The 27,665-nt window shown below is 42.3% G+C and overlaps 1 protein-coding gene across 5 annotated transcripts in view; it reads right to left on the bottom strand.

Moving 5' to 3' along the window:
• The window catches only part of LOC139160300 (tubulin tyrosine ligase 3-like), a 60,704-nt gene that overhangs the window by 24,898 nt on the left and 8,141 nt on the right, over positions 1 to 27,665 (bottom strand). For 4 of the 5 annotated variants that reach the window (XR_011557916.1, XM_070738021.1, XM_070738024.1 and 1 more), the window contains exons 3-11: positions 21,099 to 21,165; positions 18,450 to 18,545; positions 17,061 to 17,104; positions 11,911 to 12,085; positions 9,658 to 9,710; positions 6,645 to 6,773; positions 6,251 to 6,365; positions 3,463 to 3,591; positions 623 to 815 (exon numbers count right to left, since the gene is read on the bottom strand). Coding sequence is in view for 4 of the 5 variants with exons in the window: in XM_070738021.1 (XP_070594122.1) it covers positions 623 to 815; positions 3,463 to 3,591; positions 6,251 to 6,365; positions 6,645 to 6,773; positions 9,658 to 9,710; positions 11,911 to 12,085; positions 17,061 to 17,104; positions 18,450 to 18,545; positions 21,099 to 21,165 (1,001 nt within the window). In the remaining variant the exon portion in view is untranslated. The remainder of the gene's footprint in view (positions 1 to 622; positions 816 to 3,462; positions 3,592 to 6,250; positions 6,366 to 6,644; positions 6,774 to 9,657; positions 9,711 to 11,910; positions 12,086 to 17,060; positions 17,105 to 18,449; positions 18,546 to 21,098; positions 21,166 to 27,665) is intronic. The other variant, XM_070738023.1, reaches the window with a different exon arrangement.

The raw sequence follows: 27,665 nt of genomic DNA, 5'->3' as shown, positions 1-27,665 counted from the left end.
GGAAGATAGTTGTTAAGAGTATTGCGCCTCATTTTACGACCACAATGTCCTGCCTCATTTTATGACCATTTTGGCCACTGTTGTTAAACAAACCACAGCAGTTGTTAAGAGACTCATGCAATTGTCAAATGAATCTGGCTCTCCCCCATTGACTTTGCTTGTCGGTTGGGTGAGCAATTGGATTGCATTTAACCTGTGCCTTGTGTGTACCAGAAAATCCCTTTGACATTTAAAAAGGGAGCTGTTTCTGTTTTTCTGTTTATAAAAACTTTTGGGTTTTCCTTTTATCGTGTGGTGTGTGTCTTCCTGGACTAATTACCCTGTAACTACAGGCAGTTGAAACACGCCGGCAGAACAGACTGTTGGGAGAGGTTTCTAACTGTATTGCCCGAGGGAATCTCAGTACCTGCTTTTGTTTCACCCTGCTATCCCTGCTGCTCAATAAAAGGTTCCTTTCAAAATGCTAAGTTTCAAGAGTCTTTCCTTTCTCGAATGAGGAGGAGAGGCCGTACCGTACCCAAATGGTTGTTAAGCCGAGGACTACCTGTACAGTTGCAAAAAATGAGATTTGCAGAAACTGGTGGTTTCCCCCCTATGCAAAGTTTCAAACGTTTGTGCTTACTGGGCTATCTGATAGTAGCTGTGCAAGAAATCCTGCCAGTGTCCTTTCGACAGTTGCAAGGTAGACCCAGAGTCCCTGTCGATGTCCTGATGTTTCAGGCTGCTCAAGTGCTCCTCACAAGCATGTATTGCTGTCTCAATCAGCTGGGCTGAGAAATTGGCCCCTTTCTTGTGGCGGATACGATGCTTGGTTTCTAGAAGGGAGAGATTATTGATCCAGCAATCTGGGGTATGTGACAAGGGACAGCCTGAGCAATGGTGTCTGAAGGAGAGTGAGTGGGAAAAGGCAAACAGGTAGAAGATACAAACTGTTAAATATGCAGAGAGAGAGTTGCTAAGGGCAGGATTTGAATGTTGTCTCCTGATTGGCTGTTTGTTCCAGCGGGAGAATTTGTTACTATGTCAAATAAGGTTTGTTACTTTGTGAAGCTTATAAATAGGGAAAAAGACGTGTCACTTTCTCTGAGAATTAGTGACTATACCCTAACTCAGTGTTTCCCAACCTTTTTTGAGCCGCGGCACATTATTCACATTTACAAAATCCTGGGGAACATTGAGCGGGGGCGGGTGGGCGGGGGGGTGTGTGTAAAAAAAAGTTTGGACAAAAAATATCTCTCTTCCTCCCTTTCGCTCTATTTTTCTCTCTCCCTCTTTCTCTCTCTCTCCCTTCCCTCCTCTTTCTTTCCCCTCTCTCTCCATCTCTCTTTGTTTCTCCCTTCCTTCCTCTCTTTTTTGCCCTCCTTCCCTCTCTCTGTCTTTCCCTCACCCTCCTTCCCCCCTCTTTCTCTCTCTCTCTTGCTTTCTCTCTCTTGCTGTCTTTCTCTCTTTCTCTCTTCCCCCTCTCTCTCCCTCTCTCTTTCTCTCTCTTGCTATCTCTCTTTCCCTCTCTCTCTTTTGCTTTCTCTCTTTCTCTCCCCCCTCTCTCTCCCTCTCTCTTGCTATCTCTCTTTCTCTCTTTCTCTCTCTCCCTCTCTTGCTATCTCTTTCTCTCTCCCCCCCTCTCTCCCTCTCTCTCTCTCCCTCTCTTGCTATCTTTCTCTCTCTTTCTATCCCCCCCTCTCTTGCTCTCTCTACCTCTCTTGCTATCTCTTTCTCTCTCTTTCTCTCCCCCCTCTCTCCCTCTCTTTCTCTCTCTCCCTCTCTTGCTATATCTTTCTCTCTCTTTCTCTCCCCCCCTCTCTTCCTCTCTCTTTCTCTCTCTCCCTCTCTTGCTTTCTCTTTCTCTCCCCCCTCTCTCCCTCTCTCTTTCTCCCAGTAGCCGTGGGGCGACGGCAGGGTGATCAGCTGTGAAGCGGAGCTCCAGAACGGAGGCACAGACGGCAGTGGCTAGACACCGTACATTTCTGGCGTTGCGCTGGGCATGGACGTGGGGCTTGAGCCTCCGTCCTGGTCCAGCCAGCAGGCAAGTGCCAGCCACGCAATTCCAGCATTTCCAGCCGCCACCGTCGGTGCCTCTGTTCCTCTGTTCCGTAGCTCCGCCTCACAGCTGATCACCCTGACGTCGCCCCACGGCTACTGGGAGAAAGAGAGAGGGAGGGGGGGAGAGAAAGAGAAAGCAAGAGAGGGGGAGAGAGAGAGGGACCACCCTGCCACCGCCCCATGGCATGGCTCCTGCCCGCTGCCGCTGCCGCCGCCATCACCCTCCCGCTACGCACCGCCCTCCCGCTGCTGCTGCCCTCCCACCAAGCCCCAAAGCTCACCTGCTGACAGGGAAGCTCCAGCCGGGAGGGGCGCCGCAGCTGCTGGAAAACTTGGAAGGCGCAAAGAAGCAAGCTCAGCTTCCGGTCTCACAACTTTTTTCTGTTCGCAAAAAGTTGCGAGACCAGAAGCTGAGCTTATTTCTTCGCGGCACACCTGACCATGTCTCGCGGCACACCAGTGTGCCGCGGCACACCGGTTGGGAAACACTGCCCTAACTGATCTGTTTAACCGGCCTGTTCTGACTGAGAGGGGAAAAAAGAAACTGCTAATTCACCAGTTGCCTTCCTCTGAGTATTTTTCACTGGTGACGAGGATGGGATAAGAGTTGTGCTGCAATGCCTTATTGATGGTAGATTTGTAATCAGCACACACCCTCAGGGAGCCATCCGGTTTCATGGGGGTTATGATTGGGGTTTCCCAGGGGGTGTGTTCTACAGGTACCAAGATCCCCTGGGCAATCAGCTTGTCCAGCTGATAATCCAATTTTGGTAATAGGGGTAGGGGAACCCTTCGAGGCTTTAATCTAATGGGGGGAACAGATGGATCTAGGGAGAAGGAAATTGGGGGCCCTTGGTAAGTGCCCAAAGAATGGGAAATTCGCAGACAAAGTTTAAGGTTGCCGACCCTTGGTGTAATTAGACCTGGGTAAGCCAAGATTGTACCAAGGTAGCTGAGATGCATTTTCACTATAAGGAAAATGAATAGAATAAAATCCCTAAAATGATTCTGGGAAGATAACCAAACGTCATTCAGATACAGGAAACAAAAGCCTTTCTGCACTCCACTTGTGCTGCTCCGATTCACAAACTAGAATTCAAACAGGTAAAAAAGCCAGGACATAAAGACTGTTGGCAGTGTTTTCCAACCTTGGCAACTTGAAGCTATTTGGACTTCAACTCCCAGAATTCCCCAGCCAGCATTCGCTGGCTGGGGAATTCTGGGAGTTGAAGTCCAGATGTCTTCAAGTTGCCAAGGTTGGGAAACACTGCAGTACAGGATACAATTGAAGCATTAAGAAAAGCAATAAGGCAGGAAGCACTTAAAATCCCTGGGCTTCTCGCCATTTCCAGGCTTTCTATAGACTCTGGCAAGAGATTAGAGTTCTTTAATTCCTCCACATTTTCTACTAGCTGCACCCACCTGAAGACCCTGGACCACTTAGGAAGTCATTCTGATTTTCATCCAACGCTGTCAGGAATGTCGGCTTCTTCCAGTATCGTTTCACTACTAGTTTGAGAAGGCTCCTGGCTGCAGTGAGTTGGAAGTCCTCTACCATAAAAAGCAGAAAGGCATGGAATTCCTAGCAAGGCAATTATTTCCGTTTCTCAACTTGCTTCATTGCAAGAATTTAAGAGCACTGGCGCACAAGCCATAACTGACACACTACATGTAACTGTCACATGTAAGACCGGACATTTCTTGCCCTCTTGCCCTGGGATTCAAAGGGAATTTCTGTCCATTTTTCTAATTACAGTGATACCTTGTCTTACAAACTTAATTGGTTCCAGGACGAGGTTCTTAAGGTGAAAAGTTTGTAAGACAAAACAATGTTTCCCATAGGAATCAATGGAAAAGTGATTAATGCGTGCAAGCCCAAAATTCACCCCTTTTGCCAGCCAAAGCACCTGTTTTTGCGCTGCTGGGATTCCCCTGAGGCTCCCCTCCATAGGAAACCCCACCTCGCACTTCGCTGGCAACGGAAGTCTGGGGGTGGGGTTTCCCAGCGAAGGGAGCATCAGTGAAATCGCAGCATCGCAAAAACACCGAAACCCCACCTCCAGACCTCTGTGTTTTTGCGATGCTGCGATTTCACTGAGGCTCCCCTCGCTGGGAAACCCCACCCCCAGACTTCCGTTGCCAGCAAAGCGCCCGCTTTTGTGGTGCTGGGATTCTCCTGCTGGGATTCCCCTGCAGCATCACAAAAACACAGAAGTCCGGAGGTGGGGGTTTCCCATGGAGGGGAGCCTCAGGGGAATCCCAGCAGCGCAAAAACGGGTGCTTCGCTGGCAACGGAAGTCCAAAGGCAGGGCATCCCAGTGGCGGCGGTGGGTTTGTAAGGTGAAAATCGTTTGTAAGAAGAGGCAAAAAAATCTTAAACCCTGGGTTTGTATCTCAAAAAGTTTATATGACGAGGCGTTTGTAAGATGAGGTATTACTGTACTGTATTTTTTAGAGTATAAAACACACCTTAGTTTTGGGAGAGAAAAACAGGGAAAAGAAACTGCTTATATTCATCTAGCTAGCGTCCTTAGTCTGGTTAGCTTTAGCATGTTATTTTATCCCCTGGTTGGAGCTTTTAAAAATACCTTATTCAGAGAGAGTAACAATGAAAGAGCTTGCAAGCTGGGAAGAGCTGGGAAGATTGTTAGCACCTGGTTAGGGCTGGAAAGAAACTTATTTGGAGCAAGTTAGAGCAATGAAAAAAAAACTCTGCAAAGAGTTAGGGCTTGGAAAATAGTCTTAGCTGAGAGTAACAATGAAAGAACCTGCAAGGTAAGAGCTGGGAAAATTATTAGCAGCTAGCTAGGGCTGGAAAAAATAAGCTTTAAAAAAAAGCTACTGTTGTGATTAGCTCTGGCCCAGTTCCTGCCCCAACGACTGTGGATGTGGGGGAGACATCCACAGGCTGCAGGCCTGTTTTACCCCCAGTGGAATCTGCTGATGAAGGCTCCTCTGACCAAGAAGACATGAGTGACAGGGAGGAGGAGAGTGTGGCAGAGGGCTCAGAAGGAGATCAATTATCTAGCTCCTCCTTGGATTTGGAACAAGAGTGAATGATACAGCCACGCATGCGGAGAGCGATGCATAGGCAACAACTGAGAGATTATTATCAAAGAAAATGAGGCCACCTGTGGTTGGGTGGGGCTGTGGTAATTAGTGAGGCTGCTATAAATAGCAGCCTGTGGGTTTGGCCATTGTGGAGGATTATCTGATCATTGTGTTTCGTGACTGCCTTGCTGACTTTGACCTTTGTGTGCTGATTTTTCCCCGCTTTGAAACTCAACCAGGGCAAAGTGTGTGTCACTTTGTGAAAGAAGAAGGACTGTGAATTACCTCACAGCTGCAAACTAAGCATCACAGAACTGATAAGGGACTTGTACAAATTACCAGTTTGTTTTGAGATGAGTGCTCTTTGCTATACCAAAAGAGGGCTTGGTTTAAGTGAATTTTCATTATAAAGAACATTGTTTTGAATTTTCAAATGTGTGTGTGTCTGAAATTTGTACCTGTGAATTTTTGGGAGGATTCTACCAAAGAGCCCGACAGAACACATTCAAAGTACAGTGGTACCTCTACCTACAAATGCCTCTACTTACGATCTTTTCTAGATAAGAACTGGGCATTCAAGATTTTTTTGCCTCTTCTCAAGAACCATTTTCCACTTACAAACCCGAGTCTCCGAAACTATAACCGGAAAAGGCATGGAGAAGCCTCTGTGGAGCCTCTCTAGGAATCTCTTGGGAGGAAACAGGGCCGGAAGAGGCGGGAAGAAGCCTCTGTGGGGCCTTTCTAGGAATCTCCTAGGAGGAAACAGGGCCGGAAAAGGTGGGAAGAAACTTCCGTGGAGCCTCTCTAGGAATCTCCTGGGAGGAAACAGGGCCTCCACCCTCCCTGTGGTTTCCCCAATCGCACACATTATTTGCTTTTACATTGATTCCTATGGAAAAAAATTGCTTCTTCTTACAAACTTTTCTACTTAAGAACCTGGTCACGGAACGAATTAAGTTCGTAAGTACAGGTACCACTGTACAGATAGTCCTTAACTTGCAACCACTGTATAAGACACTCACAAATTATCAGCCTTTTTTAGGAAGGAAAAAAGTGCGTCTTATATTCCAAAAATACGGCAGCCTACTGACCAGTGTCAGTATTATCTGGCTGTTGGGAAACAGTTTGCTGCTGACCGGTTGTTGCGAATACTTCTTACCAATGAAAGCATGTTTTTCATCTTTAGCTCCAAGACGATAACACCGTGGGAAAAATGTATCTGCATCAGCTTGGTCAAACCACGGCAGGTTACGCAGGTTAAGACACAACCCTACCTGAGAGAGAGGATATAGCAATAGCAATAGCACTTAAAATTATATATGGCTTCACAGTGCTTTACAGCACTCTCTAAGTCAACCCGCAACAATCTGGGTTTAAGTGTTCGACCTTAGACGGATGGAAGGCTGAGTCAACCTTGAGGCGGTCAGGATCGAACTTCTGGTGACAGGCAGAGTTAGTCTGCAATACTGCATTCTAACCCACGGCGCCACCAGAACTCTTGAAAAATACATACTTGTGTGGTCCAGATGCTTATGTAACGGTCCTCTGCTCACCTTGGTAGTGAAGGTCCCTGCCTTGGCATAGTGATTCATCATCTGGTCCTTGCGCAGGCTGCGACAATCGATCACATCTCGCCGGTTGGTCCAGATGAAGTAGGGGATCTGGTTACGAACCAACCTTGACTGCCAATGAAAGAGGGTCAAAAAGGAGCAGTGGGCAAAGACAAAGGGTGGAAGTGTAATAATGAGAAACCAGGTCATTATCGTTTGAAAATCAATAGGGGATAATAAAGAATCCAATGGCAGGTAATTGTAAGAATTCATTGATAAATGGGTTTAGAATGGAATGGAATGGAGTGGAGTGGAGTGGAGGGGTGTAGAGTAGAATAACAGAATTGGAAGAGTTCTTGGAGGTCTTCTAGTCCAGTGTTTCCCAACCTTGGCAACTTGAAGATATCTGGACTTCAATTCCCAGAATTCTCCAGCCAGCATTCGCTGGCTGGGGAATTCTGGGAGTTGAAGTCCAAATATCTTCAAGTTGCCAAGGTTGAGAAACACTGTTCTAGTCCAACCCTCTGGTTAGGCAGGAAATCCTATACCAGTGATGTCAAACCTATGGCATGGATGCCACAGGTGGCACACTGTTGTGATTAGCTCTGGCCCAGCTCCTGCCCCAAGGAGTGTGGATGTGGGGGAGACATCCACACACTGCAGGCCTGTTTTGCCCCCAGTGGAATCTGCTGATGAAGGCTCCTCTGACCAAGAAGACATGAGTGACAGTTTGTTTGGAGACAAGTGCTCTTTGCTATACCAAAAGAGGGCTTGGTTTAAGTGAATTTTCATTATAAAGAACTTTGTTTTGAATTTTCAAACGTGTGTGTGTCTGAAATTGTCTCTTTGCATTTGTGGGAGGATTCTATCAGAGAGCTCGACAGAACACACATGGAGCCATATCTGCTGGCACGCGAGCTGTTGCCCTAGCTCAGCTCCAACGCGCATGTGTGTGCCGGCCAGCTGATTTTTGGCTCACACAGAGGCTCTGGGAGGGCATTTTTGGCTTCCAAAGTGCCTCTGGGGGATGGGGGATGGCGTTTTTACCCTCCCCTGGCTCCAGGGAAGCCTTTGGAGCCTGAGGAGGGCGAAACACGAGCCTACTGGGCCCACCAGAACATGGGAAATGGGCCGTTTCTAGCCTCCAGAGGGCCTCCGGGGGACGGGGGAAGCTGTTTTCACCCTTCCCAGGCATTGAATTATGTGTGTGGGCACTCACGCATGTGTGATACCATATATGTACACTCTTTCGGCACCCAAGGGAAAGAAAAATTAACCATCACTGCCCTAGGCTCAAACAGATTCAAACTTAATATTAACCGCTCCAAACTTGACTGTAAAAAATATGACTTCAGCAACTGAGCTGTCGAAGGATGGAACTCATGACCGGACTCAGTAGTGTCAAGCCCTAACCCCCAACATTTTTCCTTAGACTATCCACGATTGACCTCTCCAGGTTCCTTAGAGGTCAGTAAGGGGCGTGCATAAGTGCACCAGAGTGCCTTCCGTCCCCTGTCCAATTGTCTCTCCTTATCTCATTTATCTTTTCTTCCTTTCAAATATGTTCACCTATACTTTTATATCTTTTCTTTACTTATATTATTACATATCTTTCTCTTCAATGTGTATTATGTATTGGACAAAATAAATAAATAAAATAAATAAAAATAAATAAAATAGGCTGCATTCCACTATCGGACTGTGTCCAGGCAAGGAACAGGTGAGCACATATGAAACATAGAAACATAGAAACATAGAAGTCTGACGGCAGAAAAAGACCTCATGGCCCATCGAGTCTGCCCTTATACTATTTTCTGTATTTTATCTTAGGATGGATATATGTTTATCCCAGGCATGTTTAAATTCAGTTACTGTGGATTTATCTACCACGTCTGCTGGAAGTTTGTTCCAAGGATCTACTACTCTTTCAGTAAAATAATATTTTCTCATGTTGCTCTTGATCTTTCCCCCAACTAACTTCAGATTGTGTCCCCTTGTTCTTGTGTTCACTTTCCTATTAAAAACACTTTCCTCCTGGACCTTATTTAACCCTTTAATATATTTAAATGTTTCGATCATGTCCCCCCTTTTCCTTCTGTCCTCCAGACTATACAGATTGAGTTCATGAAGTCTTTCCTGATACGTTTTATGCTTAAGGCCTTCCACCATTCTTGTAGCCCGTCTTTGGACCCGTTCAATTTTGTCAATATCTTTTTGTAGGTGAGGTCTCCAGAACTGAACACAGTATTCCAAATGTGGTCTCACCAGCATTCTATATAGCGGGATCATAATCTCCCTCTTCCTGCTTGTTATACCTCTAGCTATGCAGCCAAGCATCCTACTTGCTTTCCCTACCGCCTGACTGCACTGTTCACCCATTTTGAGACTGTCAGAAATCACTACCCCTAAATCCTTTTCTTTTGAAGTATTTGCTAACACAGAACTGCCAATACAATACTCAGATTGAGGATTCCTTTTCCCCAAGTGCATTACTTTACATTTTACATTTATGCGCACACAGAGTTCCATTTGCACAAGAAGCAGGCACTCGCATTTGTGTGCACTTGCCCCTCACACAGAACCATCCTCTGTCTATGTGTCATGACACACACACCCCTCCCCTGCTGGTCTGCCAAGTTGGAAAAGTTGGGGACTGCACCCTTAGCATGTTTTGGGAACCTAGTTGGTTGGGTTGGGCTTGTTTATTATTTAACGTATTGTGTAAAATCTAGAATCAAGCCATCAAGTTCAGTAACCAAATTAAGCGTGTTACACGAACGCGATCAAAGGATGTTGTGACTTGGATTGAGACAATCCCATTGGACTAGGACACCATTGGGGTCGGTTTGCCCTCTAAAGCAACTTACCTCTCAGGGCTTCTGTGCAAAATAAATTTGATGGGAAAGGGAGAAACCAAGTAGACCGCTCCTATTTTACGTGGAGGAGAATGGAACAAACACGCAGTAATAAAGTGAAGATGTTTAAAGGGCAGATCACTCCGGTACCCCAAACTAACCATGAGGTTATAGATACCATCAGTATCATCCTGCTCATCTTCATCTTCCTCATCTGTAGTATGAAAAAAGAATGAATAAAAATTAGAGGTGTTGTACAATGGACCTACAGGAAACCCTTGAATTGCCACCTACTTCATTTAGTGACTCTTCAAAAATTACAGCAGCGCTTTAAAAAAGTGACTTACAACAGCTTTTCACACTGTTGCAGCATTGCTCTCTACATGGGGCTACCTTTGAAAAGTGTTCGGAAACTTCAGATCGTGCAGAATGCAGCTGCAAGAGCAATCATGGGCTTCCCCAAGTATGCCCATGTCCCACCAACACTCCGCAGTCTGCATTGGTTGCTGATCAGTTTCCGGTCACAATTCAAATGTTGGTTATGACCTATAAAGCCCTTCATGGCATCGGACCAGGATATCTGTGAGACCGCCTTCTGCTGCACGAATCCCAGCAGCCAGTTAGGTCCCACAGAGTTGGTCTTCTTCGGGTCCCATCGACTAAACAATGTCGTCTGGCGGGACCCAGGGGAAGAGCCTTCTCTGTGGCAGCTCTGACCCTCTGGAATCAACTCCCCCCAGAGATTAGGACTGCCCCCACCCTCCTTGCATTTTGTAAACTCCTTAAAACCCACCTCTGTCGTCAGGCTTGGGGGAACTGAGACATCCCCCCCTTGCCTATGTAATTTTGTGCATGATATGACTGTGTGTATGTATTTTAATTATTGGGGGTTTTTTTATAGACTTTTTAATGTAAAACTGTTATTTTAGATTTTAATTATTAGATTTGTTACCATGTATTGTTTTTATCACTGTTGTGAGCCGCCCCAAGTCTACGGAGAGGGGCAGCAAACAAATCTAATAAATAATAATAATAATAATAATAATAATAATAATAATAATAATAATAATAATCGCAGTGTGTGGATCAAATTCTTTTGCATGCTCATGAACTGGTTAATATTTATGACAGTTGCACCGTCCCTGAATCATCAGATGTACTTAGTGATTCACGCACGGCTTCTCCATTTTGGCTTTCTTTTCGTAAAATAAAATTTGTAAAAGAAATGATGACATAGTTGTCATGTGTCAGGTGTTATTGTCCATTGGAGGTTGTATTCAGGTGCGGGTTGCCGCTACTGCCATTACCATTGTGATGCGTATGCTGCTTTCCTTCTCCTGCGTGTGTACCGTTTCCCCGAAAATAAGACAGCGTCTTATATTAATTTTGGCACAGTGGTTAGAATGTAATGTTGCAGGCTTATTCTGCCCACAGCCTGGAGTTTGATCCTTACAGAGCTGAAAGTTGATTCAGCCTTCCAAGGTCGGTAAAATAGCAATACAGCAATAGCATTTAGACTTATATACCACTTTATCGTGCTTTTACAGCCCTCTCTAAGCAGCCTATTGTCCCCAACAATCTGGGTCCTCGTTTTACCCACCTCGGAAGGATGGAAGGCTGAGTCAACCTTGAGCCAGTGGTGAGATTTGAACTGTTGAACTACGGCTATCAATTAACTGAAGTAGCCTGCAGTGCTGCACTCTAACCACTGCGCCAACCCGGCTCTTGTGAGGAGAACCCAGATTGCTGGGGGCTGTATGCTGATCCTGTAAACCACTTAGAGAGGACTGTAAAGCACTGTGAAGTGGTTTATAGGTCTAAGCGCTATTGCTAAATTCTATCTTCTTTTCTTTTTTTAAAAAAGCAGTTGTACACATCAGTCTGCGGAAAAATTAAGGGGCGAGTACAAATGCACTAGAGTGCCTTCCGTCCCCTGTCCTATTGCTCTCCTATATCTCCTATACCTTTCCTCTATTCCTATATCTCTTTTTCTATTCTTTCATTGATTTGTTCTATTACTATATCTTCTTTTCTATTATTTCTTAGATATATTTTATTATGAGTATCTCCTCTATAACCTTCATCATGTATTTTACTATGTGTATATAGATATATACCCACTAAAACCCTCATTGTGTATTGGACAAAATAAATAAATAAATGAATGAATAAATAAATGAATGAATGAATGAATGAATGAATGAATGAATGAATGAATAAATAAATAAATAAATAAATAAATAAATAAATAAAATAAAAATAAAAAAATTAAGCTTAAGCCGCTCCGGGTCCTTGGAGAGGGGCGGCATACAAGTCTAATAAATTGAATTGAACTGAATTAAACAGGAGTTAAAACAAAAAGGAAAAAAACAAAGAAACCCAGCGGGGTGTATATGCATTTGTTTGATTCTTACAGTCATCAGACACATCGCTGTCATCGCCATCTTCATCAGCTTCGCCATCAGGGAAACGTTCCCGCTTAGCCACCGCTTTAGGCATCTTTGGGAACTTCCTCTCCACCCAGCCTCTGACAAGAAGTTGTCTTCGGATGATGGGGTACGGGCCGTGGACCATGAAGATCTTCCTTTGCTAGGAGTTGGCAGGACAATTAGAGGATTAGCTACTTTGCACTGCAGAGGGAAGACCGAAACATTGCTTAGGGGGCAATGTTCCAAAACAAAGGGAAAGGTTTCAATGGCAGAATAACAGAGTTAGAAGGGACCTTGGAGGTCTTCTAGTCCAACCCACCTGCTCAAGCAGGAAGCCATATATCAAGGGTCCCAAATCCCTGGGCCATAGTCCACTACAGGGCCTTGGCCTATTCACCACTGAGCTGTGCAAGTGGCAGGCCAGCCTGCATTTGTAACTCGACTTACCGTATTTTTCAAAGTATAAGACTCACCCTTTCCTCCCTAAAAGAGGGTGTTGGTGCGTCTTATACACGGAATGCAGCCATTTTTGCTGTCCCAAATCCCCGCTCCCAAGCCCCATTTTTTAAAAGAGGATCTGAGAAGCCTGCAGGGAGCTCCTGGGTGCTGGGGAATGGCAAAAATACCCATATTTTGTGGGAAATGGGGAATTTTTGCCCACTTTTTTTTTACAAAAACAGGACAATTTTTGCCATCACACCCAGGAGCTCCCTGCAGGCTTCCCAGATCCTTTGCCCACCCAAGTTTTGTGAAAAAATGCCCCCAAATGGCCCATTTTTTGGAACAAAGAGAGCTACTTTTGCCTTCTAATTACCCTAACTAGCTTGACTGGAGGAGGAATTCTGGGAGTTGAAGTCCACATTAAAGCTGCCAAGTTTGAAGTTTGTAAAAAGTGTACCTGGTTGTAAAAAGTATTCTACTACACTAGTATTTTATTAAGTAAAATACCATACCACATCTCAGACATCAACACCCTCGAAAATGTCCAAAGATATTTCACCAGAAGAGCCCTTTACTCCTCCACTCGAAACAGAATATCCTACGAAAATAGACTTACAATCCTGGGCCTAGAAAGCCTAGAACTACGGTGCTTAAAACACGATCTGAGTATTGCCCACAAGATCATATGCTGCAATGTCCTACCGGTCAATGACTACTTCAGCTTCAACCGCAATAACACAAGAGCATGCAACAGATTCAAACTTAATACGAACTGCTCCAAACTTGACTGTAAAAAATATGATTTCAACAACCGAGTCATCGAAGCATGGAACTCATTACCGGACTCAATTGTGTCAACCCCTAACCCCCAACATTTCTCCCTTAGACTCTCCACGATTGACCTCTCCAGGTTCCTAAGAGGCCAGTAAGGGGCGTACATAAGTGCACTAGTGTGCCTTTCGTCCCCTGTCCAATTGTCTTTCCTTTCTTTCACTTATCATATATATTCTCTTCCTTTCATATATCCTCTCCTCTAAGTTCACTTTTACCCTTATATATATTACCACATGTCTATCTTTCTTCCTATGTATTTGTGTATTGGACAAATGAATAAATGAATAAATAAATAAAATAAAATAATATATTACTACACCATTTATTTCAGAATACTTTTTTCCTTGTTTTCCACGTCTAAAATCAAGGTGTGTCTTATATTCCGGTGTGTCTTACGGTATATGAGCGGAGGGCCTGACTCTCCTCTTTCCCGCTCCTACCAGGCTGCCAACCTGAAAAGACTGAGGATTGCTAGCAGGGGTGGGCGGCTGCCTGGATGGGGGGTGGGCGGACGCAGTGGGGTAGCGAAAATGGAGCTCCACCCCAGGGCACCAAATTTGCATTGAAAGATGTTGAAAGAAAATGCAGGACGTCCTGCTTAAGCCACGCCCACAGTGTGGTCGTAAAAATTTGGGTAGCCCTTCACTGATTGCTGCCTTATATCAGACAAATGATTGTCCAATCTCTTCTTCAAATTCTCCAGTGAGGCAGCACCCACAACTTCTGGAGCAAAGCCATTCCGCCAATTCATTGTTCTCACTGTCAGGAAATTTCTCCTTAGTTCTATGTTACTTCTCTCCTTAATTAGTTTCTTTTCACCCCCAAGTCTTTCATTTTTTATTTTTTACAAACATATCAATGCGTGTGGCACCTGAATGTCATACATTTTGATACAAATAGAATAGTATTAATCATATTTGTTTCATTTAAGAAGCTTATATAGTTCTAGTAATATACATATTTTATTAAATCACAATATTTCATTATTTAATATTTTAGCAAGCTTATATAATTCTAATAATAATACTAACATTTATATTAAATTAAAATCTTCCATTAGTTGCTTGTTCAACTTATAATTTTTCATTATTTAGCTATTCAATATTTCAAATACTGTATGTTGTTTTTATGTCAATCACCATACAGTATTCTGCATGCCATACATTTTAATACAAATAAAACATTTTAACCATATTTAAACATACAGTACATATATTCTTCTTGAATTATAATCTTTCACTATTTATTTAATCAGTAGTTCAATATATTATTTTTATGCCAGTCACCATATTATTTAAGTATACGGAGTCTACGGAGAGGGGCGGCATACAAATCCAATAAATAATAATAATAATAATAATAATAATAATAATAATAATAATAATAATAATAATAATAATAATAAATAGTTAGTAATACCGTCATTCAAATTCTAATTTCACTTCTTATTATTACTTCTTATTATATGAGAACGTGTATTCTATTAATTCCCCTCTCTCTTGTTTCCCTCCCTATTTTAACTTTGATTGTGCCACTATTGTATTTAAACATATTCCATTTCTAACCATAATCTCTTACCTGCTTTAAAACTTTCATTGTTCATTTCTTAGCTGGATTCCCGTAGTCCTCTGTGGGATCTTTATTTCTGTCTGCTTCCACATCTTGGCTACTCATTTTAAACACTTCTCCCATCTCTGCCCTTCTCCATTATCTAGTTCCCAAAATATCTACTCTTGTCCCTATCTCTCTCCCATAAGAATCTTCCTAATTCTCTGGTTCCTTTTTTAATTCCCTTGGAATACTCTCCCCTTGGCTTATGTCATCAATCCTTATTATTTTTGTTATCTCCTTGTTATCTTGTTTTTTTTTGTCTGTTCCATTTTTTCATCTACTCTTCCTGGGCATCTTGGTCATCATTGTTTTTATATTTCTCAGGATTCCATCCATGTTCTCTATTTGATTCATAATTTTGAATCCGAGTCTTCAGAGAGAGGCGGCATACAAATCTAATAAATATAAATATATAATTTCCTTAAAATGTCTTATCAGTGTCTCCCATGTACTTTGAATTGCCGACAGCATCTCTTCCCAAATTCCATTCCTTTCTCCTTGATGAAGCATCTCATTAGGTTTTATAGTATCCCACTTTTGTCCAATAATCCAAAAACCATATATTCAAACCTATAGCAAAATTCTCAAAAAATTCAATATTCTTAGTTCTTTCTATCCCAAAGTTGATCAACCTCTTCCTCTGGATAGTCCCATAGTTTTTTCCAGAACTTCCTTAGTCCATCTATAAATTCAGTCCTGTATCTTCGGGGATCATTTCTTGCTATCACATTTAAATCCCCAGTAATCAAATATTTCCAAGGTTTTGGGATTACTGTACATTATTCTTCCCTTCACCAGCAGGTGGCACTCCTGGATTATATTTCTATATTAACCAGTTTTTCCATTTGCCACAATTTAAAAATAACATTGTTTAAGTAGATGATTTCAGCATTTCAAAATGCCAAGCCAAGGTAGTGCCTAACCAATTTGAAAGTCTTATTTTCTGTATTTTAACAATTTTTCTGCCTTTCCCCCTTAAATTATTTTTCTTCAATTTTAATCTTAAAGTTTTCTCAAAGTGCTTGGTCGCTGCTACTTTTAAAAATAGTTGTGAGCCACTGTCTTCCTGGATATTCTTCTGGGGTTAATATTTGAATAAAAAGAATTCTTCTCACCCAGTTCACACACTGTTCACCAAAGTCCACACCTGCACTGTGCTTAGATGGTCATCACTGTCCCAGTTTCATGGCAGCCATCTTAGAAGGACTCTTTTTCTTGTTGAAATCTCTCCTGTGATCTCTCAGAGCGCCCCTCCTTAGCTTTGCCACTCCTACAAGGCAGCTTTGGCTTTCAGAGCCCACAAGCATGAAGAAGCCAGCACAGGAACGGAGAGCTCCTGTCGTGTCCTGCTCGTGTCCTGCACAATTAGTCATGGGCCCAGAGGACACAGTGACAGTGGAGGCGATGTACAGCGTCCTGTATCCCAGGCACCCGAGACTGACAACGAAGAGGACGTGTGTCAGAGACTGAAGAACAACTAGGCCCTTCTCCACCTTCTGAGATGAGTAACTCAGGAGAAGAGAAGTCTCTTCTTGATGCTAGGATTCGCAGGGCCTCTAGGAGGCATGAGTGGTTATTCAAAAGGAAGTTTACTCGTGAATAGCACTGCTAACTACTGGGCCACACCTCAGGGTATTTAAGATTGAATCACGCCATGCAGAGAACAATGTAGCTCATTCTAGCATTTAGTTTATAGCTTTCTGAGGAGCTCTGGGCTTCCAGCCAATTTCTGAACATCTCCGCTTCTGAATCTTGTTTCAACTTGGTAATTATTATCATGCTTATCTCTTTCTGGGATGCTAGCCAGCTGATAAGACTTTACTTTCCTTTTCAAAAAGATTTTAACTGCAAATATTTCTTGTACATAGTAGAATCCTTTACTAGTTAATCCGGTGGTGTGCATCTGATTTCTGGGGGCTTGGCGCTGGGATAGAACAGTTCCGTTCTCTGTGACGGGTAGCTCTGTGAAGCTCCACCACCCCTCCACTCCTTAGTTAGTTTTTATCCATTGTTTCTTGTGGTGCTTTGGGAGATAGGCTGACTCTCTCTTCTTTCTGGCAGCCCCTCAGATATTGGAACCCTACTATCATGTCACCCCAATCCTTTTTTTCATTAAATTGGACATACCTAATTCCTGCATATGCTCTTCATATGTTTTAGCCACTGGTCCCCTTTGTTGCTCTTCTCTGCACACTAAGGTTGATCTAGAGAAGGGGATCTAGGGAGGGAAATTCAGTCAATATCATTACCTTGATGGCTCTCTCCGCATACTGCCTGGCTTGCTTGAGGCGATCTGGATTGAAAGAAAAGGCAACATTGATGCTGTGTTGTGTGCACCCATCTATCAGTGAAGTTGTTTCTTTTAGTATGGAAGGGAGAGAAACAAAATTTGGTTTCTTAGCTTTATAACTCCCAAACTCGTTTCATGCCATGGGATTAGTATCAGTTTTGACATTGTTAATGCCTTATAATTCCATGTTGTCCTATATCAGGGGTAGGCAAAGTTGGCTCTTGTTTGACATGTGCACTTCAACTCCCAGAATTCCTGAGCCAATCATGCTAGCTCAGGAATTCTGGGAGTTGAAGTCCACATGTCATACAAGAGCCAACTTTGCCTCCCCCTGTCCTCTACCAATGATGGCAAACCTTTTTTCCCTCCAGTACTGAAAGAGCTTGTCCATGCGCTATCGCGCATGCACAAGTGCCCACACCCATAATTCAATGCTAGCTAGATAGCTAGATAGCTAGATAGCTAGATAACTAGATAGATAGATAGATAGATAGATAGATAGATAGATAGATAGATAGATAGAGGATAGATAGATAGATAGATAGATAGATAGATAGATAGATGATAGATAGATGATTGATTGATAGATAGATAGATAGATAGATAGATAGATGATAGACAGACTAGAGAGAGAGAGAGAGAGATGATAGACAGACTAGATAGATAGACAGATGATAGACAGACAGACAGACAGACAGACAGACTAGAGAGAGCGAGAGAGAGAGAGATGATAGACAGACTAGATAGATAGAGAGAGAGAGAGAGAGAGAGTGAGAGAGATGATAGACAGACTAGATAGATGATAGATAGATAGATAGATAGATAGATGATAGATAGATAGATAGATAGATAGATAGATAGATAGATAGATGATAGACAGACTAGATAGATAGATAGATAGATAGATAGATAAACAAACAAATAAACAAACAAACAAACAAAATGCAGTTCACCAAAGCTTATTCTTTATAACAAACTTTGAGACTCTTAAAAAAAAACCTCAGCTGATTTTATATTTATATAAAAGCAGCCTGCTTTTGGTAGCCACTTTCTGTGAAAAAGAGGCAGAAGCCAGTGTTTTTATTCACCATCTGATAGAAAAAGAAATTGCAGAGCCAGGTGAGTCACGGATTTAATTCAGCAGAATTCTCCCGATGTTCTTAATTAGAATGTGGCAGCTGACGTACATGAAGAAACAGCCCAAAACCTTAAAGCTTTTCCTAAGGGCATCAACGGCTAGCATCTGTGGCCTTTTCCTAACCCAAGGCATTACTACTGAATGGAGCATCACCCCCGCGGTTTGCATGGCTCATACTAAATAGGATCTGGAAGGATCCTGGCCACTTACCTTCTGGCTTAAATCTGTTGATATGTGATGCAGTCGATGACTGGTGCATACGTTCGACACTGCAGGATACATCTCCATCCGGCTTTAATCTACCAACTGAACTCATTTAGATAAAGACTTGGTTTTTTAATGGTAACCGTTCACACGGAACAAAGAAAGTTTCTACTGCACATATTTTTTTAAAAAGGCCTTGAAACACTTCCACCTCCTGTGGTAATTTTAAAAAACTGAACCAAAATAGAGTAAGACCTCTACTTAAGAACTTAATTCATTCCGTGACCAGGTTCTTAAGTAGAAAAGTTTAAGTAGAAGCAATTTTTCGCATAAGAATCAATGTAAAAGCAAATACAGTAATACCTCGTCTTACGAACTTAATTGGTTCCCGGAGGAGGTTCGTAAGGTGAAAAGTTCATAAGATGAAAAAATGTTCCCATAGGAATCAATGGAAAAGCCAATAATACCTGCAAGCCCATTAGGAAAATCCAAAACATTAAGGCTTAAAAAAAAAAAGCGGGGGGTCAGACTAAGCTGAGGCGAAAGGAGTGGGGGGAGTGACAGCAAGAGGTGGCAAGAGGTGGCAGTCCCAATGAAGCAAGGCGAAAAGAGCCTCTCTTGAGCTCCATGGGTCTTTCCCTCCTGTTTTTGCCCACCCCATTCTGCTCATTTTCCCCACACCTTTCTCCTCTTGAGCTCCATGGGTCTTTCCCTCCTGTTTTTGCCCACCCCGTTCTGCTCATTTTCCCCACACCTTTCTCCTCTTGAGCTCCATGGGTCTTTCCCTCCTGTTTTTGCCCACCCCGTTCTGCTCATTTTCCCCACACCTTTCTCCTCTTGAGCTCCATGGGTCTTTCCCTCCTGTTTTTGCCCACCCCGTTCTGCTCATTTTCCCCACACCTTTCTCCTCTTGAGCTCCATGGGTCTTTCCCTCCTGTTTTTGCCCACCCCGTTCTGCTCATTTTCCCCACACCTTTCTCCTCTTGAGCTCCATGGGTCTTTCCCTCCTGTTTTTGCCCACCCCATTCTGCTCATTTTCCCCACACCTTTCTCCTCTTGAGCTCCATGGGTCTTTCCCTCCTGTTTTTGCCCACCCCGTTCTGCTCATTTTCCCCACACCTTTCTCCTCTTGAGCTCCATGGGTCTTTCCCTCCTGTTTTTGCCCACCCCGTTCTGCTCATTTTCCCCACACCTTTCTCCTCTTGAGCTCCATGGGTCCCTCCCGTTTTTGCCCACCCAGTCTTTTCCCCATGCAGTTTGGAAGGGGGGAGTTTGTCGCTGGGATTCAAAGCAGCGCTGGCAAAAATGAAGGGAATCGAGGAGCCTCAGAGAAATCCCGGCGGGTTCGTAAGGTGAAAATAGTTCGGAATAAGAGGCAAAAAAATCTTAAACACTGGGTTCGTATCATGAAAAGTTCGTATGAAGAGGAGTTCGTAAGACGAGGTATCACTGTATTGCGTGGAAACCCATTAGGAAAGAAATAAAAGCTCAGAATTTGGGTGGGAGGAGGAGGAAGAAGAGGAGGAGGAGGACAGTCGCTGTCGAAGGAAGAAGGGGAGGGGAATCCAAAAAATCCAAAACTTTAAGGCTTAAAAAAAAAAAGAGGGACTCTGAGACGGCGAGGAAGAGCACGCGCCTCCCATACACTGCGCCAGAGAGAGAAACCCAGGGGGAATGGCAGGAAACTGGCCGGACCTTCGTGCCACTCTCAAATTTCCTGGGAAATTTTTCCGGCCTCGGGTTCTTAAGTAGAAAATGGTTCTTAAGAAGAGGCAAAAAAATCTTGTACACCTGGTTCTTATCTAGAAAAGTTCTTAAGTAGAGGCGTTCTTGGGTAGAGGTAGCACTGTATCAATACAGTAGTCCCTCACCTATCGCTGGTGTTACGTTCCAGACCCGGCCGCGATAGGTGAAATCCGCGATGGGGAATTTATCGACTGATAGTACTTATTTAAGTATTTATAATGTAATTGTTTGGTAAGTTTTCATTGTTTTAAGTGTTTATAAACCCTTCCCACACTCTTACAAAATTTTAGATATATTTTTTTTGAAAAACCTGCCGATCGAGTTCCACGGGCTGTTTAAATCTGCCGATCGACTTCCTCAGAAACCCGCAAACCAGCGAAGATTCGCGAATGATTTTTCTCATTAATATTTTTCGAAAACCCGCGATGAAGTGAAGCCGCAGTAGGTGAAGCGCGATATAGCGAGGGACTACTGTATCCCAAAGAATGTTTGTTACTGCTGTGAAACAGATTAGGGCTTTTAGGATTTTTTTTTTTTTAAACCTCCAAAGGCACTCACCCACCCCCACCCCCTCCATCATGATATTATCCCATGTTCAGCATTTTTAATAATATATGATTGTGGGATTTAGGGGTTTATTGTTTGCCTCTTTTTTTTGCTGAATGCCACAATTGTTCAAAGACTGTATCACTTCCCCCAACATCGCCAACTTATTGCTAGATACAGGTTCGTGGAATTTGAGCCCAAACAATTCTTGTTGTTGTTGTTGTTGTTGTGAAGAGACAAAAAGAAAGAAAGAAAGGATTTTCTCAAATAGGATGCTTCAAGGTCCTTGAGGAAAAAGCAAGGTAGAAATCTAGCAAACCATCAATAAATCTTAATTTAAGTTGGGAAGAGATGTTCACTCACCTCCTCTTCTAAGTCTTTTTCTCCCTTCTGTGTCATTATCTCCTTCTCCTTTACACTTCAGGCCTGCCTGTAAGAAACCAAATTTATGTATTATTATTATTATTATTATTATTATTATTATTATTATTATTATTATTATGTCAATACAACACAGCAAACAAAATCACTATGCTGGATTTCGTATTTTATCACCAGTCGGGTGCTTCCCAAGCACCTAGGACTGCGTGATGTAGCGGCGAATTATGTTTGCCGATCCCAGTAAAGCGGCTTTTTGCAATTGACAGGTGGAGATTTTGTCAATTCCGATGGTTTTCAAATGTCCGCTGAGATCCTTTGGCACTGCGCCCAGCGTGCCAAGTACCACTGGGACCACTTTCACTGGCTTATGCCAGAGTCGCTGCAGCTCGATTTTTAGATCTTCATATTTCGCAAATTTCTCTAGCTGCTTCTCCTCAATTCTGCTGTCCCCTGGGATTGAGATGTGGATGATCCACACTTTCTTTTTCTCCACAATCAGGATGTCTGGTGTGTTATGTTCCAAAATTCGGTCAGTCGGAAGTCCCACAGTAGTAGTAGTAGTAGTAGTAGTAGTAGTAGTAGTTGTAGTTGTAGTAGTTGTAGTAGTTGTAGTAGTTGTAGTAGTTGTAATAGTAGTAGTAGAAACATAGAAACATAGAAGACTGACGGCAGAAAAAGACCTCGTGGTCCATCTAGTCTGCCCTTATACTATTTCCTGTATTTTATCTTACAATAGTAGTAAGTTGTTGTTGTTGCTGCTGCTATTATATTATTATTATTATTATTATTATTATTATCATTATCATTATCATTATCATTATCATTATCATTATCATTATCATTATCATTATCATTATCATTATCATTATCATTATCATTATCATTATCATTATCATTATCATTATCATTATTATTATTATTATGCCAAAGCTCTCTGGGTAGATTGGAAAACTATTTAAAACATTAAAAATGTCCAAAAACATTTTTTTTCCAAAAACAATCCCAAAATCTATAGAACATTGAATTCATTCAAATATGGTATAATTAATAGAAGAGAGAAGATATAAAATAACATTCAGTTTCCAATGTAGAATGATCAATTAACATTAAAAAAAAACAAGGTAAAGGAGTCCTTCTGGATTTGACACTACTAATTGTGACCATATGAGGCAATCAGGGGCAGATTGCTATTACAGTACTGATTTACCGCCGCTACAGGTCCGCTGCGTGTGCAACTTCAGTAGTGTGTCAAGAAAGGTCATAACCAGGGGTGGGCTGCTGCCCAGACAGGGGGGACACGCAGTGGGGTAGCGAAAATGTAGCTCCACCCCAGAGCACCCATTTTGCACTGAAAGATGTTGAAAGAATCCCAGCGGCCAGTTAGGTCCCACAGAGTGGGTCTTCTCCGGGTCCCGTCAACTAAACAATGCCGCTTGGCGGGACCCAGGAGAAGAGCCTTCTCTGTGGCGGCCCCGGCCCTCTGGAACCAACTCCCCCCAGAGATTAGAATTGCCCCCACCCTCCTTGCCTTTCGTAAGCTACTTAAAACCCACCTCTGCCGCCAGGCATGGGGGAATTAAGACTTTTTTCTGCCCCTAGGCCGTTACAACTGTATACATGGTATGTTTGTATGTATGTTTGGTTTTTATATATTAAGGGGTTTTCATTTGCTTCTAGTATTGGATTTTATTGTATATTTTCATGATTGTTGTTAGCCGCCCCGAGTTTTCGGAGAGGGGCGGCATATAAATCCAATAAAACTTAAACTAAACTAAAACTAAAGACAATGCAGGGCATCCTGTATAAGCTACGCCCACAGCGTGGTAGTAAAAATTTTGGTAGCCCTTCACTGCTCGTAACATGGGACAAAACTCACTTAACAAATTTCCAACTTAACATAAATTTTGGGCTCAATTGTGCTGGTTTTGCCTCCAGCCTGTTAATACTAGTCTCAGGGTTCCAAGTAATAATCCCAAAGCAAAAAAACCTCCGAGGCTGTTAGATTCCTCAAAGAATAGTTTTATTGGAAATATCATATTGGCACAGTTCTGGTGAAAACCGACTTTGAAGATTCCTGTGGCTTTCACCAAATTAAAAGTTTTTCCCCTTCTCCAAACAATCAATCACATGGTCCAGTCAAGGTGCCGTCCGGTTGCCTGGTAATGTTACTCCTCCTCTCTCTCTGACCAGGTGGGGGAATGTCCTTGGTTCCCAATAGAAAGTATTTTGTTTTGGCTACAAACCACAGCTATCTCTGTTCCCCCCCCCCCCGCCCATCCCTCGGCTGCAGTGTGGCAATATTGAAGCTCCAAAATTTCTCCTGGCAGGATATCTTCAGAGTTGACAACTGGGAGGGATTCAGCTTTCAATCAGTGGAGAATACAGTCTGGAAATGGAATCTGGCGGGCAAATTTAAAATGGAGTCCTTAACCATTTTCTTTTTTTGGGGGTCACTGTTCACAGTCACTCATGCCCTCATCACCTCGAGGCTCGACTACTGTAATGCTCTCTACATGGGGCTACCTTTGAAGAGTGTTCAGAAACTTCAGATCGTGCAGAATGCAGCTGCAAGAGCTATCATGGGCTTTCCCAAAAATGCCCATGTTACACCAACACTCCGCTGTCTGCATTGGTTGCCGATCAATTTCCGGTCACAATTCAAAGTGTTGGTCATCACCTTCATGGCACCGGACCAGGGTATCTAGGAGACCGCCTTCTGCCGCACGAATCCCAGTGACCGGTTAGGTCCCACAGAATGGGCCTTCTCCGGGTCCTGTCAACAAAACAATGTCGTTTGGCGGGCCCCAGGGGAAGAGCCTTCTCTATGGTGGCCCCGGCCCTCTGGAACCAACTCCCCCCGGAGATTAGAATTGCCCCCACCCTCCTTTCCTTTCGTAAGCTGCTTAAAACCCACCTCTGCCGTCAGGCATGGGGGAACTGAGATATTCTTTCCCCCTAGGCCTTTACAATTTATGCATGGTATGTTTGTTTTTATGTATGTTTGGTTTTACAAATAAGGGATTTTTAATTGTTTTAGTATTAGTTTTAGTATTGGATTTAACTGCTGTTTTCTCCTACTGTTGTCAGCCGCCCCGAGTCTACGGAGAGGGGCGGCATACAAATCCAATAAATAAGTAAGTAAGTAAGTAAGTAAGTAAGTAAGTAAGTAAGTAAGTAAATAAATAAATAAATAAATAAATAAATAAATAAATAAATAGGTTACCAAATCTACCAATTTGGAAGACAGACAAGTAGAATTAAATGGGCTTTCTGCTGGTGATAACTGAAGAAACATAAGTTTAAGGTAACAGGTGAGGCTACAATTGTGATGCAGAATATTTGAGATATATTTATGTTCCTTGCTGACTGGAAACCTGGCGGCAACAGCAAATTTGTAGTGGTGTTTGAATAAAAATGTGGATTGGAGCAATGAAAAACAACATCTGGTCATAAGAGGAGATGAAAATGTATGAGACCACAGGAAGCCCTATAATATGAATTGTAGGAGGAAACAGACTTTACAAGAAAGAGATCTAGAGAGAGAGACAAAGAAGGGATGATAAGGACAATCACAAGTTGCAAGAGATTTGGACTTCTGAAATTAGAACAGATTTTATGCCTTTGCAGAAGGAAAAGTCTTCAAACATTTAAATGGAACATTAAAAAGAAAAGAAATTGCTAAGCAAGTAAAAAAAATGAGTAGTCCTTGAAGATTAGAGGGGAGGCAGCTGTGTCAAATAAATAGAAGAGTCACTGTTCCCATTAAACCATTATTATGAAACATAAATATGTGCTGACTGAACACATAAATTCATGATATTTGCTGTCTGCAAGAAGCACGGATTCAAGTAAGACATCAAAAGTCAGCTATTCTCATTTAACTTCCGGGTTCAAACAGGTACAGTCAGGTATGCAGAACTAGTAAAAAAAAAATTGGTCAAGTACGCAGAACCGGTAAAAAAATTTGAATCTTTTTCTTTATTTTCCCTTCTGGGGTCTTGGTATGTTTTTCCTATCACAGTAAATGAGGTTGAGTGTGTATACTTTTACAAGAGCTGTGCGTGCGTGTGTGTGTACATACAGTTAATATAGTAGATAACGTATATTTTTGCATAAAACGTATCAGGAAAGACTTCATGAACTCAATCTGTATAGTCTGGAGGACAGAAGGAAAAGGGGGGACATGATCGAAACATTTAAATATGTTAAAGGGTTAAATAAGGTCCAGGAGGGAAGTGTTTTTAATAGGAAAGTGAACACATGAGCAAGGGGACACAATCTGAAGTTAGTTGGGGGAAAGATCAAAAGCAATGTGAGAAAATATTATTTTACTGAAAGAGTAGTAGATCCTTGGAACAAACTTCCAGCAGACGTGGTAGATAAATCCACAGTAACTGAATTTAAACATGCCTGGGATAAACATATCCTAAGATAAAATACAAAAAATAGTATAAGGGCAGACTAGATGGGTCATGAGGTCTTTTTCTGCCGTCAGTCTTCTATGTTTCTATGTTTTGTGACCCTGTGTGTAATATGTATGTACATATATGGCATATATACCTAGAATTAAACAGTATATTTTGGATGTTTAGTAATACTAAATAGGTAGGGAAATTGTACCCTTTTAAGGCGAGGAGAGGCCAGGCACCCTAACCCTAACCCAAACCCTTGACGTGAGTGACGCCAAGTTAGCCACATTTAAGCCAGTCACATGACCTTTAAGCCACCACCCCAGGTCACATGATCATCAAGCCACTCCTACCTGGTCACATGGTAGGCAAGCCACACCCACAAATTAAGCCATGCCCACAGTGTGGTAGTAAAAAAAAATTCAGCCCTTCACTGTTTAAAACTATGTATGAAAATACATGTGCTCACAGGCAAATAGCATGATTATAAGCCTTGTTTCGCCCTATCCAGGCTTCAGTGGCTTGTTTCAACTCCTACCCTCAAAACGTCACAATAGAGCACCGCACACCAAGACAACTAGACACAAGAACAGTTTTTTCTCAAATGCCATCACTCTGCTAAACAAATAATTCCCTCGACACTGACAAACTATTTACTAAGTCTGCACTACTATTACTACTAGTTTTCCTCATCATTCCTATCACCCATTTTCTCCCACTTATGCCTGTATGACTGTAATTTGTTGCTTGTATGCTTAAGATTTTTACTAATATGATAATAATAATAAAACTTAATATTAACCGCTCCAAACTTGACTGTAAAAAATATGACTTCAGTAACCGAGTTGTCGAAGCGTGGAACTCATTACCGGACTCCATAGTGTCATCCCCAAACCCCCAACACTTTACCCTTAGATTATCTACGGTTGACCTATCCAGATTCCTAAGAGGTCAGTAAGGGGCGAGTACAAGTGCGCTAGAGTGCCTTCTGTCCCCTGTCCTATTGCTCTCCTATATCTCCTATACCTTTCTTCTATTCCTATATCTCTTCTTCTATTCTTTCATTGATATGTTCTATTACTATATCTTCTTTTCTATTATTTCTTAGATATATTTTACTATGGGTATCTCCTCTATAACCTTCATCATGTATTTTACTATGTGTATATAGATATATACCCACTAAAACCCTCATTGTGTATTGGACAAAATAAATAAATAAATAAAAATAAATAAATTGCTTATTTGACCTCTATGACAATCGTTAAGTGTTGTACCTCATAGTTCTTGACAAATGTATATTTTATTTTATGTACACTGAGAGCATGTGCACCAAAGACAAATTCCTTTTATGTCCAATTAAAACGTTTTTTTTATTTATTTTATTTTATTTTATTAATAGAGTTGAAAGGGACCGTTAGGTCATCGAGTCCAACCCCCTGCCTGAGCAGGAAACCCTACAGCACCCCAGCCAAATGGAAGTCCAATCTCCTCTTGAAGGTGTCCAGAGTTGGGGAGTTCGCCACCTCCCCTGGCAGGCAGTTCCATTGGTTGAAAATTATATTCTTTTATTAGTACCAAGCTATGGGTTTTCCCTCTTTTTTCCCACTCAGTGGATGCTTTCATAGCCTCTCTAGATGTCTTCAAGAAGCATTTAATAACAGTTCTCTCTGGTTTGGAAAATTCTCATTATTTTCCCCCAAATTTCATTCCTTACAACTAGGAAGATTTAGTTTCTGAGACCATGATTTAAGTTTTCTGAATGATGGCTGGAGAGGTGATGCAAGATAGGTTGAACCATACACATGGTCTGGTAAAAAATATTCCTGGCCAAATATGCAGAGAATTTTTCAAGAGGGCTTGAAACTGAATCCTTTTGTTGAAAGAAACATCAAAATTCAAGTCTAATGCACTATAGAAGAAAGTAGGAATGTTGCTGTTATGAAACACTGGAATCATAAAGAACATTGGAACATAAAGTTCACGGCCATTTTTCAAAAATACATTAATGCCGCAATTATGGCAAATAAATAAGATGAGATTGAATTCTTAGTACAAAAAGATACATGACTCACAAATGTAACTGTGACCTGTTAGGCTGACTCCCGCATTTGGAACATCGCAATTGAAATGTACAATT

This window comes from Erythrolamprus reginae, chromosome 2 (genome assembly GCF_031021105.1).
Source record: "Erythrolamprus reginae isolate rEryReg1 chromosome 2, rEryReg1.hap1, whole genome shotgun sequence".
Classification (NCBI taxonomy): domain Eukaryota; kingdom Metazoa; phylum Chordata; class Lepidosauria; order Squamata; family Dipsadidae; genus Erythrolamprus; species Erythrolamprus reginae.
The sequence above is the reverse complement of the archived record's forward strand: the minus strand, read 5'-3'. Positions and strand labels throughout refer to the sequence as shown.